Source organism: Purpureocillium lilacinum, assembly GCF_023168085.1.
Source record: "Purpureocillium lilacinum CBS 284.36 DNA, scaffold_1, whole genome shotgun sequence".
Classification (NCBI taxonomy): Eukaryota; Fungi; Ascomycota; class Sordariomycetes; order Hypocreales; family Ophiocordycipitaceae; genus Purpureocillium; species Purpureocillium lilacinum.
Window position 1 is genome coordinate 43,384 of NW_027072111.1, and position 20,606 is coordinate 63,989.

At 55.8% G+C, this 20,606-nt stretch overlaps 6 protein-coding genes across 6 annotated transcripts; 2 read left to right on the plus strand and 4 right to left on the minus strand.

Annotated features, from left to right (window-relative positions):
* Positions 1 to 735: 735 nt before the first annotated feature.
* On the minus strand, positions 736 to 1,194 carry PLICBS_000009 (uncharacterized protein; the record flags this gene model as incomplete). The annotated part of the gene is made up of 1 exon (XM_018327425.2): positions 736 to 1,194. One exon carries the CDS (start codon positions 1,192 to 1,194, stop codon positions 736 to 738), a length of 459 nt encoding a protein of 152 aa, XP_018174121.2.
* A 2,412-nt stretch (positions 1,195 to 3,606) lies between these two features.
* PLICBS_000010 (uncharacterized protein) lies at positions 3,607 to 4,623 on the plus strand (the record flags this gene model as incomplete). The annotated part of the gene is made up of 1 exon (XM_018327423.1): positions 3,607 to 4,623. One exon carries the CDS (start codon positions 3,607 to 3,609, stop codon positions 4,621 to 4,623), a length of 1,017 nt encoding a protein of 338 aa, XP_018174119.1.
* Positions 4,624 to 4,694: 71 nt separating this feature from the next.
* On the minus strand, positions 4,695 to 6,657 carry PLICBS_000011 (uncharacterized protein; the record flags this gene model as incomplete). Its single annotated transcript, XM_065599461.1, has 2 exons — positions 4,695 to 6,408; positions 6,518 to 6,657. The coding sequence occupies 2 exons, from the start codon at positions 6,655 to 6,657 to the stop codon at positions 4,695 to 4,697; spliced, it is 1,854 nt and encodes a 617-aa protein (XP_065455533.1).
* A 2,692-nt stretch (positions 6,658 to 9,349) lies between these two features.
* On the minus strand, positions 9,350 to 11,121 carry PLICBS_000012 (uncharacterized protein; the record flags this gene model as incomplete). The annotated part of the gene is made up of 3 exons (XM_018327421.2): positions 9,350 to 9,726; positions 9,787 to 10,939; positions 10,993 to 11,121. 3 exons carry the CDS (start codon positions 11,119 to 11,121, stop codon positions 9,350 to 9,352), a joined length of 1,659 nt encoding a protein of 552 aa, XP_018174117.2.
* Positions 11,122 to 15,935: 4,814 nt separating this feature from the next.
* PLICBS_000013 (uncharacterized protein) lies at positions 15,936 to 17,555 on the minus strand (the record flags this gene model as incomplete). The annotated part of the gene is made up of 1 exon (XM_018327419.2): positions 15,936 to 17,555. One exon carries the CDS (start codon positions 17,553 to 17,555, stop codon positions 15,936 to 15,938), a length of 1,620 nt encoding a protein of 539 aa, XP_018174115.2.
* A 1,258-nt stretch (positions 17,556 to 18,813) lies between these two features.
* PLICBS_000014 (uncharacterized protein) lies at positions 18,814 to 20,484 on the plus strand (the record flags this gene model as incomplete). The annotated part of the gene is made up of 1 exon (XM_018327418.2): positions 18,814 to 20,484. One exon carries the CDS (start codon positions 18,814 to 18,816, stop codon positions 20,482 to 20,484), a length of 1,671 nt encoding a protein of 556 aa, XP_018174114.2.
* Positions 20,485 to 20,606: the final 122 nt, after the last annotated feature.

Below are 20,606 nucleotides of genomic sequence, written 5' to 3' on the forward strand. Positions count from 1 at the left end.
CCTCCAGGTCTCGAACGCGCTGCTCTAGAGCGCGCACGTAGCTAAAGAAGCTAGATCAGATCACCAGCCCCCATTGTCACACGCTCGACGCAATGGCATGAGGGAGCTGTTGAGAAGCGAGAAGACAAGGCGTTCGCCTGTACATCACGCGTTCGCAACTGGCAGGAACGGCTTACTGCACGGGGAATGATGCGTTTTGGCCTGCGTCGTCCCGGAAGCTGCATCTAATGCTGGCAGATTGACAGTTGCGGCAAGATGGCAACACTCTATCGCACCGCTTCTTTCGCTTGTGGCATCGAGAACACGAAGCGCGCGCTCGCGCCAGACCGTGGTTCTGCTCCATGAGGGCGAACAGAGGCAGGAAGTTGTGATGCAATGGAAAGATGGCCCTGCGTTATCGTGTACCGTTAAGGTTGTCTTCTTGAGGAGCCCAGAGTTCCCCGCACCCTGGTCTTGTTGGGTCACTGGGCGGTGGTGGTCCACTGGTTGGGCTCAATTTACTAAGCGTTATCTAGTTAATACAGGGCAGCCCACTGATACCACCGTGCGGACACCAGACACCAGATGTCGGGGGCGCTGCACTGCTGAAAGCCGATTACGCTCATCGTCCTCCCCCTTTGCACCACAGATCCAGAAGCTGACTCCCCAGCACATCGGCATTGTATCCTTATGTGTCTGAATCGTGAAGATTGCGCGCCGGTCTCCTATCGCCGCTAATTGTCGCCACGTTCCATCTCAGACGTCGACCACCGCGGTGGCCTTGACTTCTACAATCATGCGCGGGTCAGGCAAGTCCTTGACGCCCACCGTTGCCCTGGCCGGCGCGCTCGCCCGCGTTGCGAACACCTTGTTCCACTCTTCGTTCATGCCCACATAATCCCTCTCCATGTTCACGAGGTACACAACGGCGTCAATGACATTCTTCACGCCGCCTTTCCCACCAGTGGCGCTCTTGATGATGGTGTCCACGTTGTCCAACATGGCCGCCGTCTGCTGGTGGATGTCCAACGTTAGCGTGCCGTCGTCGTTCTCCGTAACCCCTGGCCAAGTGCCGTCAGTGGGGCGGACACACGCCGTCCCGGATACATAGAGCGTCCTGTGGCTGGTGCTGGGGGCGAAGCGGGCTTGGGGAAAGCGGGCGCTGCCCTCGGGCGCGTCGGGATTGACCAGGTATGCTTCCCCGTTGGGCGACATTTGGGGTGCAGGACGGATTGGTCCTGTAGCGGTGACAAAGAATAGGGTGATCAAGGGATGCGGTGGCGTTTCGGCGCTCTCGACTTTGCGACTTCAATATGCCGATGCGATACAGCATATCGCATTTGCCCTCTTTTCTATGCTGCAGGATGGCCGGCCGACGGAAGCTTGTGTGGCCAGTGCGTCGTGGCATCATCAGCGCCTTGTCGGGGATGCCGCTGCACCAATAAACCAGTCGTCGGACCGGCCGACATTGTGAACTAACGACGCACGACGTGGATTGGAGCTTTACCGCACTCCATGTATCACCGAGTACGAGTGGATGCCGTGTCTTGATTACTTGCCTCCCTCCCTCGATATCTGGACTCGAGCGACCATGTCAGTGCCATGCAATGCCTCCACAGCCTTCCGCCATCGCACCTCCACCAGGCAATCGTATCGACTCTCTCACCACGGAGTTAAAAGCAGAAAAATATTTGAAACAACCCCGTCAGCATGAGTGTGGTGAGTTGGCGAACTATCCAGAGGGGGGCTGGCGTGCCTGGGGTGTCGTGGTCGGAAGCTGGTGCGCCCTCTTCGGCTCCGTATCATTTATGAACAGCATTGGAACATTCCAAGCATACCTGCTGCGCCATCAACTAAGAGACTACACCCCCTTTACTGTAGGCTGGATTTTTGGCGTCTACAATGGTTTGACGTTCCTGCTGGGGTTCCAGTCAGGACCAATTTTCGATGCTAGAGGGCCGCGCGAGGTGCTCACCGTGCTGTACTTGATGCTACTTGGGGTTTGCGATCGGTACTGGCATTTTATGCTTGTCTTCGGCATTGTAGGGGGTCTTAGTCTGTCACTGGTGTTCGCCCCAGCAATCGCCATCGTTGCTCATTACTTCGACAAAAGACGGGGACTAGCTACCGGCATCGCATCCTCCGGGGGGGCTGTAGGCGGCGTAGTCTTCCCACTGATGCTGGAGAGCCTTTTCGCCACAGTTGGCTTCGCGTGGGCGACTCGTGTTGCCGGATTCGTTTGCGTCGCGGCATTTGCATTGGCCCTTGCCCTCATTCACCCGCGTTTCCCTCCGAAGCCCGTCATGTGGTCCACGATCCGACCCGACCCGATGGTGTTTCGACACGCCGCGTTGGTGCTTACGAGTCTCGGTGTGTTCTTCCTCGAGTGGGGACTGTTTATCCCTTTCTCTTATCTGGCCTCGTACACCTTGGACCATGGAAGCTCGCCGCGGTTTTCGTACATGCTTTTATCCCTGTTGAACGCAGGCGGGCTGTTTGGACGTTGGATTTCTGGATACTTTGCTGATAAGATCGGGCGGTTCAACATGTTGATCGTGACTGTTTTGGGCCCCTTCTTTGCCGTGCTCGGCATCTGGCTGCCAGCATCGTCGAATCAGGCGGCACTCGTCGTGTTCGCACTAGTGTTCGGATTCTTCAGCGGGGGCAACGTGAGTCTTGCCCCGGTATGCATCAGCCAGCTATGTACGCTGGCTGCTTACGGGCGATACTATTCCACTGCATACACTCTCGTCAGCTTGAGGTAACGTTCCTCGACGGCACAACGCCACCTGGTGATAACGATCTTTGGCTGACCCGGGCAACTCAGTATGTTTACGGGCACAGCCATTGGCGGTGGCATGCTGCGTCTCCAACAGAATGGCTACCTGGCGTTGATGGTCTTTGCGGCTGGCAGCTATCTGGCAAGCTTTGCCTGTCTGGTCGTTGCCAAACTTGTCTCTCAAGGACTGTCTGGTTTCTGGCAAACCTTTTAGAGCAACTAGAGGGTGGGCAAGTCTTGGTGAGATGGGTGGTGCAAGGCTATGATGTGCTGGTGCGCCGGTAGAAGCAAGAGCGCCGCACAGAAAGGCATCAGAGGGTATGGTTTCCACTTAGCCAGGAGAGGTACAACACAATCAAGGAACACTATATGGAACATTCTTAAACAGTGAAACAAACGCATGACCAAGTATAACGCAAGTACGCTTAGCTAAATTGTACCTTGGATCATACTGATGCAGAACAGCTCTGATTCCAGAAGATGTTCCACTCGGTCGTCTTTTTATAGCGAGTAGTATGACTGCAAGGCTAGTCCGTGGCGTTGGCAGTGTCAAGATACGTGGCTTGTTGGGGATATACGCATATCTCCTGTTATAGCGAACGATCTAAGACCAACGCCGATGTCGGAAAGCCCTGCGTCCAGACTTCGGGTAGCGAAAGCAGGTGAGCTTGCATTAGCGCCTTCCGGCTTAGCAGGCACTACGATGGGTCGAAGAAGGCGGAGGCCCCGACACCATAAACACTCCCTCTTGGCCAAGTGTAACGACGAAGTGTAAGGTCAATCTTACCAGCCATGCAACGGCCATCCCGATACTGTTGCTAAACTTCGTTTTTTTTTTTTGGCCCATAATGGAAGAACAGCCCACGGTTCGCCGCTTCCACATCGAGAACTTCACCTTTGAAGCAGGACCAACGCTGCCCTCGGTTGACCAGGCCTACCTCGACATCAACCCCGGAGCAAGCAGGACGGCACTCATTTTCACCTGCTTCCGTGGCCGTCTCCGGTCCACTCTGACCTTTGCCAAAGGTGCTCTTCGTCATCATAGGATTATCGTCGTCGCACTCTTCGGCAATGGTGAATCATCGAGTCCTTCCAATACGGCCAACTTCCCCTGCTCATCGTTGGACTATCGAGACTGCGTTCGTGCGCAGCACGCGCTGCTCACTCGCCACCTGAAGATCTCTGTAGTGGACATTGCTGTGGGATTCTCTATGGGAGGGCAGTGCGCCTACTACTGGATGGTGACGCATCCCGACATGGTCCGGAGCGCAGTTATCATCTGCTCCTCAGCACGAACAAGTGGACATAATTATCAGTTTCTGGAAGGCCCTAAAGCTGCCCTGCAGAATTCCATCGACTACGTGCAAGGGGCCGGTTACAATAGTATCCTCAAACCGCTCAGAGGACTACGCGCCTTTGGCAAGGCGTACTCCGCCTGGTTGACAAGCCCCGAGTGGTTTGATCAGAAACTGTATAGAACCCATGGCTTTGAATCTCAAACAGCATGGGACAGTGTCGTGGCTGGAACCAATTACAATGATTGGGACCCCGACGACCTTCTCGCCAAGATCAGCATGTGGCAAAGGGGGGACATTACTGTCGCCCAGCGCCCGGGCGCAACCCGATGCTTGTCTTTAGAGGGCACACTTTCACAAATTGACGTTCCCATCTTGTTGATGCCCTGCCTGACCGATCAATATTTCCGATGGGAGGCTGCAGAAAGGGAGTCTAAGAGCATTCCCCGGGCGATCATCAAGGTGATCCCTTCCGTCTGGGGGCACTTGGCAGGCTCGGGAGCCCATACAACGGATACCGAGTGGATGGACAGGGCAATCGTGGACTTCATTAGAGGGTCTGAAGTGTAGATGTACTGGTCTATGTCCATCTGATCTAAGAGCGCATGGAGCGGTCGTCGGAGAAACAAATACAACCCTAGTTATGGTCGGCTCTTGCAAGCATCACGGCCAGCCTCAAACAGTGCAGCAGCACCGATAACCGCATCATCCGCCCATCGCCGTCCAATGATCTGCATACCAATAGGCAGCATCATGTGTGGTGCCTCTGCTGAGGGTAGCTCTCCGCAAGGGACACTCAAACTAGGATGGCCTGTGACATTGAAAGGGCAGGTATTGCAAGTCAATCCGACCGCTGGCTTCAGCCTCTCCAGAATGCCGACTGCCTTGTCTCGTACCTCTCCATCGTCGACAGCTGGAGGGTGAGGCATGGCGACTGATGGGGTACAAGGAGCCACGAGGACATCCACGGTTTCGAAAGCGCGGTCGTAGGCATTCCTCAGCTCGAAGCACTTTCGGTGGGCCTTGGCGGCCAGTCCAGCCTTGGAATGGTCCCGAGCAAAGAGTTCGCTGAGCATGATGTTGACCACAGCCGGGTTTAGCGCCGTCAGCGTTTCGTATGTTTCCTGGCCCGGAGGCCATTTCAATTCCGCATGGGGCGATTGATACGCCAGGTGCCCCAGCGGGCGTCCTTGGCAAAGCGACTGAGACATTGAGGGCCTCGTGGCGGCGGTCCATATCGCTGGTCCCTCGGCATGCATTGGGATTGACAGCTCTACAACGGAAGCGCCAACTGCGCCAAAGTACTTGGTGACATTCTCGACAATATTGTTCTTCACATCGTTGCCCACGCCTGCGACGGCGAATGCTTCTTTGAGCAAGCCGACCGTCCAGTTCTTGCCTGGTGTCGGTGCAATCGACGTGTTCTGTCGCTGCTGTGCGAGGATCTGCACGTAGGGCTTGACCGAGCCTCTCAGCGGGGTCTGTGGCGTCATGCGTGGATCGAAGCCGTCGTCGCCGGCCATGACCTCGAGCAGCAAAGCAATGTCTTCGAGGCGGGCCGCGATGGGTCCCAAATGATCAATCATTGCTGTCATAGACACAGCGCCAGTATACGGGACCAGACCAAAAGTCGGTTTCAGCCCATAAAGCCCATTGAACGACGCGGGCACGCGGACAGACCCAGCCTGGTCGGTCCCGATGGCGAGCTCAACCGTTTCGCCCCGCAAACCAGCGTCCTGCCCCGACGAGCCCGTCGCCAGCGCATGGGCCGCGACCAAAGCCGCCGATCCGCTGCTGCTGCCGCCGGCAGTGAGCCCGTGTCGTCTGGGGTTGTGTACTGGCCCGGTAGCAGACGCAAAGGACAACGGAGACGCGCAGTAGCTCTCACACGTGGATGTTCCCTTGATGACGGCGCCGGCGGCAAGAATACGTGCCACGACCACGGCGTCAATTGGAGAAGTTGGGTAATCGGTGCCGGTTTTGTCGCTGTGGAGAAACGCAGACGCTGGCAGGCCCAGCGTTGTTGGCATCCCCCCAACTGCGATGTTGTCCTTGATGACGACGGTACGGCCGGCTAGCGGGCTATTTTTTGGGCAGGCAGACTGAAGCTGGCACCTGTGACTCCACGCATTGAGCCGATTGTCAGTGACCTCGGGCCGCCAAAAGCGACGCGGCGTGATGGTAGGGTGCGGGCGAAGCGCATCTGGGATGTACTCAGGCGCATCCTCTATGCTGTTGGCGACAGCCTCAAAAGACCGCAGGATCGTCAGGTAATCGCCAGCGTCATCGGCGTCGATATGATGGACATGCAGCTGAGCCGCCAACTTTTGCAGGTCCTCCAGGTCAATGTTTGAGCTGCAGCAATGCTTTAGCTTTGCGCCCGTGATCCAAGAAGTCTGCGCGACGCGACAAGGGGCGCGTTTGGTGGCAGAGTGGCCTACCCTGTGCCGCTTGAAATGTTTACAATTGACATCCTGCCGCCTCAACCTGCGCTTGCGTACCACGGCGCCGATAGAGCTGGGCAAGTTCAGTGTTGTCGGACTGATGCGGAGCGCCACGGTTGCTACGGCGAAGGTTCAGGTAGTAGATAAAGTCGTCGTGCATGGGGCGTGTGAAGGCAGCGTCACTCAGCTACTCGCAGCTCCGCCGGAAGCCACCGAAGGCCAGCGACGTCATGTGCGCTGGAGGGATGTTCGGCTGGTCCGACAAGTGAGCGCTGCGCATGCAAGCAGTGCATGCAAGCAGTGCATGCAAGCAGTGACTGGCTGCAAGGACTTTTGTTGAAGGGCCGCACCGTGTTGCTTCTTGGTGCCTGATCTTGAGCGACTCAGGAAGCATTGCATTAATTACTTTCCAACGGGGAATTCCGGAGGAACCAGAGCATGTCAGCAGCTTATGTCGAACAAATCTTGCGACAGCACACTGAACTGAGGGAACGAAATACAGTCGCTGAACGTACAACACTGCAATCCCTCCTACGAAAGTACCGTTGCGTCCGACGCTAGGTTAGCATCCTCCTGCATTTTCGCACCCCAAGCCACGAGCCATTCAAGATCACCGCAACCAGTAAGGCCCCAAGGTATTACAAGAAGCGCTAAAATTGGGCGTTGCGCGGGGCTACCGACAGTGCCATTCCTCATGCCCGGGCATGCAGGTGCGCGCTGCGCAGGCGGCCCAGCGACCATTGCAATTGTGCTCGGGACAGTCACACGTGAGGAGCTGCCGCAGCCGTAAATCCAACTAGGTTCGGCCACGAGTGAGGATGGTCCCTACTGTTGACCACTGATGCAGTAGCGTGGGCACGGTCGGATGGAATTGATCACCGAGACCACGCGGCAATCACCAAGAAGGAGCGCCACCGTGGACGGTCTCACGCATGGTGAGCATATCGTCACGACTTGATGGCCCCGGTAGGAATCCGAGACTCAGGGAAAGGTGTCGGCGAGCTCGGCGCACAATAATTGGCGGGAATATGGACGTGAGAACAACGACGTGCGAGGTTGTAAATTGGGACAATGGGTCTCAACAACATAAAAAGCCCAGATTCTTAGCTATGAGGCCTTCCTCGACTGTCACTCTTGGCCATTAGCCACCAGAATGCGGCCACCGTCTACGCACAGCGATACACCATCGACATAAGCCTGGAGAGCTCGGGCCATCCCTGGTCAGCTAGTGGCTCAATCGTGAGTCGAGGCGTAGGGTGTCACCTACTCCTGCGCGGCTAACAAGGTATAAAATCGTGCCAGCCATGTCGCTCTCGCTCCCCGCCCTCTTAGCAGGGACCCGGTCGAAGAGAGCGCTGAAGATATTGTCTTCTGCACCAACGGGATTCATGTTACTCGGGACAACTGTCCCATACACCCGGATTAGCCCGTGTTCCCTGGGCACGATGCTTGTTTGCTCGCGGGGCAGTTCTCCAATTGTGCTTACACCCTGGATTGATGCCGACGACCCGCACGTAGAAGCGGCTGAACTTTGCGGCCAGCAGTCGAACGAGATGATCAGTCCCAGCCTTGCTAGTGGCATAACTGGTGAGGTCTATGTTCGTAACATTATGCATGCTCGCGCAAGAGCTCGTGACGATGACGGCACCGCGACCTTCCTCTCTGCCAAGCCGCCCACCACCAATGTCAAAACTAGAGGCAGCGGCCAGCAGCGGAAGTAATGCCACAGACAGAAAGTAGTGCGCCGTAGTGTTGACGCGGAATGTATCAGCCCAGTCTGAGTGGCGAGAAGACCACATGGATTGCTGCAACTCGGTTAAGGTCGCTGTAAGTACGTTGCACTGAACAGGCGGGTCCCTTCGGATACCTGCGTTCGAGATGAGCATGTCCAGGTGATCTTCTTGTTGGCCAATGTAGGCTGCGAAATTCGCAATCTCGTCCTTGTCAGACACGTCGCAAGTGACTCTGCTTGCAGAAGAGAGGTGAGCAACTTTTGTGACAACTCGTGGACCGCTCAAGAAGAAGCTGAACGTACGGCACTGCACTTCCTCCAGCGACTTGCCCCAGCTCATTCAGTTTTGTAATTGCATCATGAGTCTGCTCGGATGGGAGCGCAATCACATAGACTTTGGCCCCATTGACCACAAGACCCTGGCAATCGACAGTGAGCAGTCCGGGTCCGAGGTTGCCATGATGATACTCACTTTACTGATCATAAACCCTATCCCGCTGCATCCTCCGGTTACCACCGCCACATACCCCTTAACACTGAACAAGTTGGTTGTACTAAATGACGACATGGCTGACGTTGATGTTCGCCGTGTAATCGTTGCCCTTTGGTTGTACCCATGACAGCCCTGTTCCAGAAGTTGAAGGACGATGAGCTTTATGCTCCAGCCGTTCATGATTGGCCCATTTCTCAAAGCGTCAACTGTTGGTTGCCACCGTCGGACTGCCCGACGCTGTCGGACAATACGATGCTGCTAATGAATGATAGCCGGCACCAGATCACACAACATTGAAGACCCGCACCTTTGCATGCGGGGAACGGATGGAAGTAAGTCTAACTTTCAGATGTCTGGAAATACCCAATTTGTTGTTATGATACCTTCGTACTGGTGCTCAACAAATTGCTATATATGTGCACTCGTTAGGCGCCTCTTACTGACTGCCATGACTAGCACAATGGACTGCCAACTGACGTGGGCTGTCCAGCAGGGAAGGCCATCGGAACACTATCCGAGCTTTCAAGCGCATGGAAAGAGGAACAAGCCAAAGAAATTGTCCAGATCAAGCTAGTTGACATGATCCTACGCCAAGTTGGCATGATAGCCTGCCGTCGCTCCTGCCCATTACTCCTTGTAGTGCTGGCTTGTGCGCTCCTCGGCAGCAGCCAAGCAGACTTCAGTGGCACCAGTGTCCCTGGGAATTAGCCTGACTTTAAACTCGCGCGGAATGGCGACTAGTGCAGTTTTGAACTGGTTATAGTCGACGTAGTCCGTATTGGGTGGCATCTCCTCGCTTGCAACGATCTTGTAGGAGGAAATTAGCCTCACCAGCGCGGAGTACAAGAGCCGGGACGCAATAAATTGGCCTGAGCATGCGCGGGACCCAGTCCCAAAGCTCAAGTGGCCCAGACCATCAATTTCCTTCTCCGCGGGAGGGTCCACCGATTTGAGCCATCGTTCTGGGTCGAAGCGGCCACCATCAGGGCCGAAGTGATCGACATCTGCGAAATGAATGCGTTAATAGAAGCGCCTCGACCCGTTTATTAATCTCTCAAACGTACCGTGATTGCCAGCCTGAGCATTGACTAAGATCATGGTTTTGGCCGGAATAATGGCACCGTTCCAGTTTACCTCGGTGACGGTTTTCCTGGGTAGGCTCATGGCGCTGACGGTGTAGTACCGCCCAGCTTCCTTGACGATGGCGTTAATATACGGAATCTTCTCTTCAACAAAGCATGTTGTCCATGCGCGTTCTACATCAGGGTAGTGGCGCTTAATGTCCTCATAGGCCCGGTCTTGCCACGCTTGTCCTTGCCGTGTAGAGAGGGACCCAATGCAAGACGTCAATGTGCCCGGAATGGTTTCGAACCCGCCGGAGACCAGCGAGAGACAGATGGACGAGACTTCGACACCAGACAGTCTTGTTTCCTCGTCCTTGAGGATCGCAGCGGAAATACAGGGTTTGTCAGTTCCTCGTCTGATCATTTCGCGCACTTTATCCAGGAGTAAGTTCAAGTAGGCATCGCGGCGGTCTCGCAGCTCCTTGGACCGGGCGTTTTTCTCGTTATTAGGAAAGTACCGCATGGCGGGTATATAGTCCTGATAGTTCTCGGATGCACTTCGCAGCAACGAAATGGCAGATCCTACGTGGAGAATCTCGCGCAAGAGGTCATCGTAAACCGCATCCATTCGAATGCCGTAGCACAGAGTCAATGTTGTGTTGAGCGCGTAGCGTTGAATATATGGGCGTACGTCAATCTCAATCTGTCCGTTGCGACTGTCCTTCTTTAGATCTCGCAGGATGCAGTAGCTCTCCAGGTCAAACATGGGGTAGTAGTTCCGAAGAGCAGGCCTTCCGAGCGCGGTGCCCGCTGCCTTACGCTTCTTCTTGCAGGACTCGTCCCAGGGCGAAGAGCCAATGGTAAATCCCTGGGTAGAGCTGATGACGCCATGAAATGTGTACAGCTTGGGGCGATCTATTACGGCGTTCTGATTGCCAAGGAGCATCTTCTTGCAGTCGTCAAAGGAGTTGACCACCACGGCGCGGGTGTTACCCAACTTGATCTGGAAAGAAGAGTAGCCATACTGGCGCCACCACTTCTCACAAGTGCTCGCATGGTCCTCTCCCAGTTTTAGTAAGTGACCAAATAGAGGGATTGCGCCCGGGATCTCGGGGAGGCCCTTGATGTGAGGAATATCGGTAGCAAATAGGACCTTGAAGGGCGTGTTAGGTTGACGTGTAAGCTAAACTGAGTAGTGGTTCTCACATTGTAGAGGGTGTAGGTCAACAGAACAACTGCCACGGCCACTAGAACTGGGCCTGCATGTTCTTGGTTCTTGATCCTCGACCAATGTTGGTCGAGAAGGTGATTGGATACGTCGGAGACGCTGGCCATGACTGATAAACGAATCTGGTACGGAGTTGTTGGTTACGAAGTGTTTGCAGAAGGCCTACGACCCTGAGATCACGCAGAATGTCTTTACTCCTTAAAGGTTGTCCGTCATTCTAGGTACAGTCCTGCTCCTCGCTCGTGCAGGAATCGGCATATGCCCACGGTCGGCTTATCGGGCTGGCCTACACGACAGCAGTGCCGACACGACTGGGTTGGGGGTGTCACCGGAACATATCCCCGCGTTTTCGGCGCTGCCGACGGACGGTAGACCCAACGGCAGAAGCTGTTCGGACCGTCCGTCTCTCCACTGATTATACAAGGGAACCAGTCCGAAGCGACTCTGGTTTATCCACAGGCACAAAAGCCCTATCGCTGTTTTGGTAGCCCATTCCTGCACCCAAAGGCGATACCACAAACATGCTAGAGTCATTCAACTTGTGCATACACGCACCCAGGCGCGCCTCTAGCAATTCTCTGTGACGAAACCACACCAGGTCGAACGGGAGCCTTTTTTTTTAATATTGGAGAAGTCTTTTAGTTGTTTGTGACACGGGCATTTAATTCTTGAAAAGCGAATGGTCCCATTTCTCCAGCGGTATGCGAGACACAGCGCCGTCTTTTCTGCGATGTACTACGAGGAGAAACACAAGAACCGGAATGGATCTGAAGCGATATGATATGGTTGCGGATATTGATGGCCTTGAATATAGAGGCTTACCCCATGACAGAGCCCCCTAGCTCGTCCTCCAGTCGCATCATGAACCCAGAGAACAGATACGGCAGCACAAGGCACTTCTCTCAAAAGAGGGGGTTTCTTTGCAAAATCTATGGGTCTTTGTCAGATTAACATTAAAGACAAAGGAGTCCCATGGCGATATGGTCCTCTATGTATATAAGGCTCACGCCGTGTACAATTTTCCAATCCGTAGCCAACTCGGCGCCAGTACACATCCATTGATGACGTCGTGGCGGCATGGACCTGAAGCATATCTGCAATAAACAAGAACCGCCACATGGAGTGTTGTTCTGATTGCTGTGAAATAATTGCCCTGATAGATTCCACAACACGATGTCTTTGGCCGATTCATTCCGCGTGTTGTTGTGGCCTTGCAATCCGACGGAGTCGTTGCGCCCATGTACCCGGCAAACCTGTGCTTTCCGTCGTCTCTTCCAACTCATCCTCGGTTTCCTCGTTCAACTCAGCACCATTTGCCTGTAGCTTCACCTCCTTCAACGGAATGATCCATGGATCCTGGCGGCAAATGAAGCGATGGCCTAGGTACACAGCGAAGAAAATAGGCAGACCAATGTAAGCCGACAAGAAGTCCGCTGTGGACCACTTCGATGGGAAGAAAATAGTAAACCCGTTTAGAAGAGTGAGTATGACATAGAAGACAGCCGTAGCCCACGCCGATATCTCCTTCAAGGTGGTTTTCGTGGTAGATTGCATGTCTCCTTGCTCCTTGCGGGCTTGGTGGAAGCGAATGTAGATGATTCCACAACAGACCCAGGATATAAACCCAGCGGTGTTGACCAAGTTTAACAGCCAATTGAAGACATTTGCTGCGGCTGAATTGAGGTTGAGATACGCCAGTAATGTGGGCAATGAAGTTGCTCCGACAGCGTAAATTGGGGTCCCGGCGGCCGTACACTTTGTGAAGATTTTGGGCGCATGACCCTCAACGGCGAGCGAGTACAGGCATCGGCTGCTCAAATAAAGGAACGCGTTACCCGTTGACCATGCCGCTATGATGATCACCGTGTTGATCACACTAGGGAGACTCTGGATACCAGCGTTGCGGATGGCGACGACCCACGGCGACGACGCTCCAGTTGATCCGCCAAACGCTATGGCATTGTGCGGACAGACGACGGAGATCCCCACGACGCTGCCCACGTAGAACACAACAAGTCGCCAATTGAAATTAAGCGAAACTTTAGGAAGGTTCCGTCGAGGTGACTGCAGCTCGCCAGAGGTTATCACAACCATTTCCGGTGTAAAGGTGAACGGAAGGGCGCTGGCGATGATCGTTGCAATCGCGGCAATCAGTCGCCCAGCATCCCCCTCCAAGATTTGCGTCTTTGTCGCACCGGGGTGCATCCAGTAATGAAAGCCGAGTCGCACATGGTTGGGCCCTCCACCCCAGAACAAGATAAACGACAGGACCAAAAGTCCGATGATGGTCGCCAGTTTGATTCCGGCGAAGAAGAACTCGGCCTCGCCATAGAATCTCACTGGAAGAAGATTCAGGCCCACAAGCGGCAGTAAGAATATCGTGATCCAAACGCCGTTGCTCACGCCAGTGTTCCAGAAGCCGACCACCAGCGCAGACGCTGTAAGTTCAAATGGGACGAAAATGGCAAACGAGTAGACGTAAAGCCATCCCATTGTGAAACCAAGGCTCTTGGATACGAAGCGGCCACCATAGAAGCTCATGGATGCACCTCTGACGGGTAGATACATGGCCATTTCGGTGACCAGGACGAGGATGAGATAGGTCGCGATGGCGAGAATTACATAGCTGCCAACGAGGAAAGCCGGGCCCCCAATCGCAAGAGTTCTTCCGGTGGTGATGAAGAGGCCAGTGCCTACTGTGCCGCCCCAGGCAATAAGCTGTCCATGGCGGGACGTCAGTCCACGTTTGATGTGGCGCTCGTGGCTCGCAACCCCTGTTCGAGAAGCTTCCGGTGTGGCAGACCTCCCTTGTTCGGACATGGAGATAGCGGTGTTCTCCACATCTTGCTCTTTGGAGAAAGATTCGGACATCATGATTGGTACCGTACTGTAGTTGCTCGGAAGTGAGAGATCAAGTCGCGACACGGCGGAGCGGGGTTAACCGAGAAGGGGCGTGGCAGCGTCTAATACCATCTTCACTGTGAAGGGCAAATGTCGGGGACAGAGCCGTACTTGTAAGCCGCGACAAGCGACAACGTCTGTATCCAATCTCGAAACTCCTCGATGGCATCTGGCCTTATCTCTTGTTTCTTTATTCGCTACGAATTATAATGACACTCGGATCCCTGCTGCGATAACGACAAACCGTTGACAGGCTCGGCTGGTCCGATGACGGTCTCCTCTTCCTAAACAACCAGGGTCGACCAACACTGGCAAGATCGGATGGTCCGACCGCCTCGGCAGCGTTTCCCCAAACATCGATTTCCGACGAATTACCGGCGGTTCGACGACCCGCGGACAACGAAAGAAAGGTGGCTAGATTCTTCGTTCTCGGGACATCTTTAAAGTAGGTCATCGCTACGAATAAAAGGTCGTGATACCATTGCCAGTCAAAATGGCGCTAGAAACCCCAGCCTTTCCGTGGCCAGATCAGTCTTGTGCATTGGCCATTTGATACGACTCCCTGCGCCATTCTCGTGTTCCGCATGACCAGGAAGGAACCTGAGATGTGGTGTAGTGAAGTCAACGCCTGTGCCATGTCGAGGCGACTGAACGCAGTAGCCAAAAGAGGGTTTATAGGCGTCTAGATCCTGGCAAGGTCTTCGCCTGGACACAGGTTTTACCTTGTCGTAGGGAACCGGCTGAAAGTGTGCAGGACGGGACGCAGGACAGCAGACCCGTCTTGCGGGAACCAATGAGGCGGTCTGGGCAGTTCATCGTCGGAGGAACTGGCAGGTCGAAGACGACAAGCTTGGGACCCTAACGAAATTAAGCATATACTGGCAGGGGCTTGTGGTGACATCACCTGCTCACCCTGGCCTTTGCCGAGCAAACTTCATGCGCAAAATCGCCAGTCCAGCGCTACACATCGCGCCAGATCTTTGCCATTCAAGAGTTGATCATCGATCCAGTGAATGACGTACGTGAGGCGATGAGAACTCAGCAGCGGATCCTCACAGAATGACAACAAGAGGATCGTGCCCAACAATGTTGAGCGCCGCCTCCTGCATTCACGATATATGCGCGCGCACCTTTGCATCTTTCTCTTTGCCTCAGACCATCGTCCTAGGTAAAAAATGATTAAGACATATAATTTCACTCTCGAAGATGATCATGCTATGAGTTTAACGAATTCCTAAACGCGACGCTTTACAATCACAAGAGAAGAAGTCTGAAGCAATAGGGGCCAGGATATGGCTCTAACCTCCTACAACAGAAACAGCGTTCGTGAATATACGAGCATATCGCATGCGGACGTGTTCCAGAGGAGTACAATCTGCCCATCGTATGCGAAGTCATTCCGTTTGCAAGACCAGCCATTCATGACGGCCCGTACGTCTTCGGTGCTGGGGCCGAATGGGAGCTTTTTCGACCATGCTGTTGGCTCAACTCAAGCGACACTAAAGGATGAATAAATAATTACTTTCCAGAGTATGACTGCGTGGTCAAGTACTGTGCCACGAGAAACATTACACAGGCGGAGAACCGGGGCGAGTGCGTCGAGGCAGCCTTCACGAGGAAGCTTGAAGATATGACAAGGAATGGTACCAAAGTCAATATGACTGCGTTCCATATCCGACAGAGGTGCGAGAGGATTGACTATGGCTTGGTAGAGAAAGGACCGGAGTCACTAAAGTCCGCAGCCACGCAGTGTGCAATCAATGTTTGGCTTTTTTGGGGTTGTTGACGGCGGTTTCTTCGTTGCTCTTACTCAACTGAAGATGGCGAGTATCATGGGATGCACTTTGGCCGCTATTGCATACTGAGCTCGTCATTCTGGATCTCTTTCGCGAGGATAAGGTGTGAAAGTAGAATACACACTCGTTCACCATGCTCTCCCTAGAACAAACCCCAGGACGCTCCTGCCCACCGGCCTGCCGCATGGTCGCATGGCAGGGATTGTCATCCATCAGCCCCCTGATCATTCCGCAACAATCGCTTTCTCGGCGTACCGCCAGTACCGCTGCGCCGATTGTCGCCTGAGCGACTTACCCTTCCAGATCATGAGCAGAAACGTGCTCGTGCATGCGAGCGACAGAAAGCCTGCCACGATAAAGCAGTTCTGTAAGCCCATGTTCGTATACCAGGGCGTGATGCCGTACGACATGGCAAAGCCCAGCGTGTTTCGGATGATGATGACCGAGGTAGTCGAATCGCCGCTCATATCCTTGAAGCAGTCGACATTGTATGAGAGGGCAATCGAGCCGCCTGTGACGAGGCTGACAGTCAAGATGCCGAGGCCGATGGCCAGTCCTGCCCAGTGTACGTTGTGCCTCGCGCCAACACCCCATACGATGAGGCCGATGCATGACAGGATGGACGAAAGCGCAAGTGGCCACAGCCTCTGCTCCGGCTCACGCACTCCCTTGTTGCGGCGAGCAAGCATCAATGTGAGGCGGTCGGCAATAACGCCGGACCAGAGGCTTCCAACAATGGCCCCGACGATGGGTCCAAGGTAGATGAGGCCTACGCCGCTGGTCGACCAATTGTACGGCGCCGCGCTAAGGATCGGGCTTGTGGTCGCGTTGAGAACTTGGTACCATGCGAGATTGATGCCGTATATGAAGCCAGCCCAGGCCACGTTGGGAAACTGAACGATGATTGGCAGCGGAAGGATCATAGACAGGAACATCTGTCGCTTGGGCGGGCGGCCTTCCATGCGGCTGAAGGGTTTGAGTTTGCGCCCATAGGCACGGGGCATATGTTGTATCGAAGCAACGGTTGGTGTTTCTGCCGCGTGCGTCTCAGTCTTCTCGGACGTGTTCGTATTGCGTGCCCACGCCGATTTGTCTTCGGGCTCGCGGGGTTCCTGTTCCAGCCCCTCGAGCGTCTGACGGAAGAACATGGTCTCCTCCATGAAGAAGAACAGGATGACGAAAGCGACGGCGGCAATGATGGCGCCAAAGTGCATGGTCCAGCGCCAGCCAAATGCTTCAGCGAAGAAGCCGGCAACAAGAGGTGCGACAAAATTGGAGCCGAAGAGGAAAACAACGTAGACACTCATCCAGGACCCGCGCTCGTGGGCGAAGAAGATGTCTGGGATGCTCACCTCAGGCAGCGCCTCAATGGGCGAGGCGAAGAGCCCGAGCAAAACACGATGCGCATACCACTCGCCGGCCGATCGCGAGTACGCGGTCCAGACCATCAAGGGCACCGTGGCGAGGAGCGAGCACAGGTAGACGCCTCGACGGCCGTAGGTCAGGGCCACGGGTTGTGTCAGCAGACAGCCCCAGCCAAGGAAGAGGAACATGACCCCGGTGCCCTGGACGAGGTGGGCCGTTGAGATGCCCGTGTCGCGCGTGATGTCGGCGAGGACGGAGTACTGCAGCGTCGTGGGCACACCGACGCCGAGCGTGTAGACGAGAACCATGGCGAGGGAGACCATCTTGCGACGGCGGCTCCAATTGAGAGGGTCTTCGGGGTCGGAACTCGGGCGCGGCACGAGCTCGACGGCGCCATCGCCGGAGGCTGAAGAGCCCGCAAGATCAACGAGATGGACAGTGCCCGGGACGGCCTCGGGATGCCGTTCGGCGGGACCCATGATGGCAATTGCTTCGGAGGTGGTACTGGTAGCAGTTTGGTAGCGTTGGCAGAAAGCTGCTCCTCCAGGCCGGGAGGTGCGACTACCTCATCGGTTTAATAGGCCTGTCTGCGCGACGAAGGCAATGGGTCGTCTCCAATCATCATATCGGTGTCTCAGCGCGGTCTCGCCAGCCACGAAGCCACCCTCTCTGCAAGACGATATTCCGACTCCTCACCTCGCATCCCTGCTGCCCCCAGCTCCCTGGGGATCCGTACGTCCGGATCGATAGCATGGGGAGCCGCGGTCTTGGCTTGATGAGGAAAGCAATCAGCTGGCGGGTGCTGGTGCCGTGGCGCGAGAGCCACGCCCACTTCTCAGTCACCCATGGGAGCTTCGCCTATCGCCTTCAGAGAACTTTGCCTATCACGGCCTCCAGACGTCCAAGCGACGGAAGGGCGCCGCCTATCACGGCCGGAATCTCGGAATGCTCCACTCGAGCAGAACGCGGGGATGGGGAGCTGACCGGCCCCTGTCCTGGCGGCCGGGCTTGTGGATTCCGGGGTACCGGGCCATACTTTAGATGCGATACCGCATGGGGGAGCGCTCGCAGCGCGGCAAGATCAGCGATAGGATGACGATTCCAGGTCCCCCAAGCCACAATTGCCGCCGACTCTCAACTGCCTGCCGACTGCAATGTTGCCCAGCACCGCTGCGGATTACCCGTTTTGCCGGTCGAACATGTCCCCGTTGCCGTCGTCAACGGTCAGCGCGGTTACACTATCCGCTGCCCAGGCCAGCCACCTCCAGCAACTTGCTACTGATACGTCACGTCGGTCCGCGCAGGGCTCAGAGCCCAGACAATTGAGCGGGCTCCACGTACGACGTGGGGGAAGCCCCAATTCGCTCGGCTGACGGGATGTACGTTTCATGCATCCTACTGCCGGTGGGCGACTTGGTTTGAGCCGGCGGAAGCGGGGTCATTCCCGGTGCGACTGTGACTGTGTGAGACATTGATGCTGCGGACCGTGGGAGGAGAGGTCTGTCATGGAGGCTCCAGTTCCGACTCCACGCATCGTTCCCGCACAGCGTTCCCCCGCACCGCAAGGGCAGTGTGAAGACAGCACGCAAAAACGATATAATACGGACAGTCAACGCCTTTCTCGAGCGATGAAAGGTGTGCGCAACTATCCAACACAACCTTCTTGTCGTGTCTCGCCGCGACGTACATGACCTTCATCCCATTCATGCAACAAAGGTGCCATCGACATCAACAGACATGTCCAACGTTGTTGCCGTCGTCAGCCCTGCGGCACTGATACCAGGGCCGCCCGGGTATGAGGCCCAGCGCACCGCGATCCTCGAAGAGTTTGGTGCCAAGGTCCCTGAGGCACTGCGTCTACCCCAAGGGCTGATCAGCAATCCTCCCAAGAACGTCACGGCCGTTCCTCGAGAATGCGGCATCCTGTCGCCAGGAGAGGTAGAGATTACGGAGACCTACGATGCCACGGCGCTGGCCGCGGCCATTGCTTCGAAGAAACTCACCGCCGTGGCCGTCGCAACAGCGTTTGCCAAACGCGCCATCATCGCACACCAGCTCACCTGTTGCCTGACGGATTGGTTCATGGATGAGGCCATTGAGCGAGCCAAGACTCTGGATGAGCATCTCGCATTGACAGGCAAGACCGTGGGCCCGCTCCACGGCGTACCGATTAGCCTCAAGGAGCACATGCCTGTCGCCGGTCACTACTCGAGCACCGGTTTCCTCGACACACGGGTCATGAACCGCGAGGACTGTCATATGATGGGCATACTGCGAGCCGCCGGGGCCGTCTTCTACTGCAAGACCAACCAGCCGCAAGCCATCATGCATCTGGAGAGCACTTCGTTCTTCGGCCGCGTCCTCAACCCCTACAACATCGGTCTTTCGGCCGGCGGCTCGACCGGTGGTGAGGCAGCGCTCGTCGCCATGAGGGGGTCAGTCCTCGGAGTTGGAACTGACATAGGCGGTAGCGTGCGCGGCCCTGCGGGCTTCTGTGGCATCTACGGCTTTAAGCCCACGTCGTACACGCTGCCCATGAAGGATTTCCTCGCGGGCGGATTCCCGGCGGAACTCAATGTGTTGTGCTCAACGGGACCCATGTGCAATTCGCTGCGGGACATGGACCTCTTTATGCGTGTCGTGCTGGCTGCGAAGCCGTACTTGACGGACCCCAGGCTGATTCCGATTCCATGGATGGGCACCAATTCACCCGCGAGACCGGAGCCCATCAAAATTGGCATCCTGATGAATGACGGGGTTATCACGCCGCAGCCGCCCGTCATCAAAGCCCTTGAGTGGGCTCGAGAGAAGCTCGAAGCGTCCGGTGCCTTCACCGTCAAACCGTTCGCTCCTTACCGCACTGCAGAGGCCATTAAGAATGTACGACGGGCGTATTGGCCGGATGGCGGCGCGGGGGTGCGAGCGCATCTTGCGCACACGGGCGAGCCGATGCAGCCACTGACCGAGTGGGTGCTCAAGGCGGCCGCGGGCCCTGACGTCGGGTCGTCGGGTGTCCATGAGATGCGCGTATCGCGCGACGCGTTCCGGTGCGACTTTGCGGAGCACTGGCAGGCGCAGGATGTTGACGTGGTGCTGTGTCCAGTCTTCGTCGGGCCAGCGTGCGAGCACGAGACGTCCTGGTACTGGAACTACACGGCGTTCTGGAACTACGTCGACTACCCCGGTGCAGTCTTCCCGACGATGATCAAGGCGGGCAAGAAGGGCAGTGAGGCCTACGCTCCCGAGGTGGCGTCGCCATTGAGCGACGAGGACAAGCACGTACGGCGACTTTGGGATAACGGCGACTTTGAGGGCGCGCCCATCAACCTGCAGGTCGTCGCTCGCAAGTACCACGACAATGATCTGTTTGCGGCACTGGCAGCAATGCAGCCGGTGCTGGAGATATAGAAAGAGAGAAGACGGCGCTGCTCGGGCAGATGAAGTTCGGGAGTGTGCGTGTGTACAATGGGCGGGAGCATGTGGACGATGTAGATTGAGCATCGCCCTCTCTCACACAGCTTATCGAATCA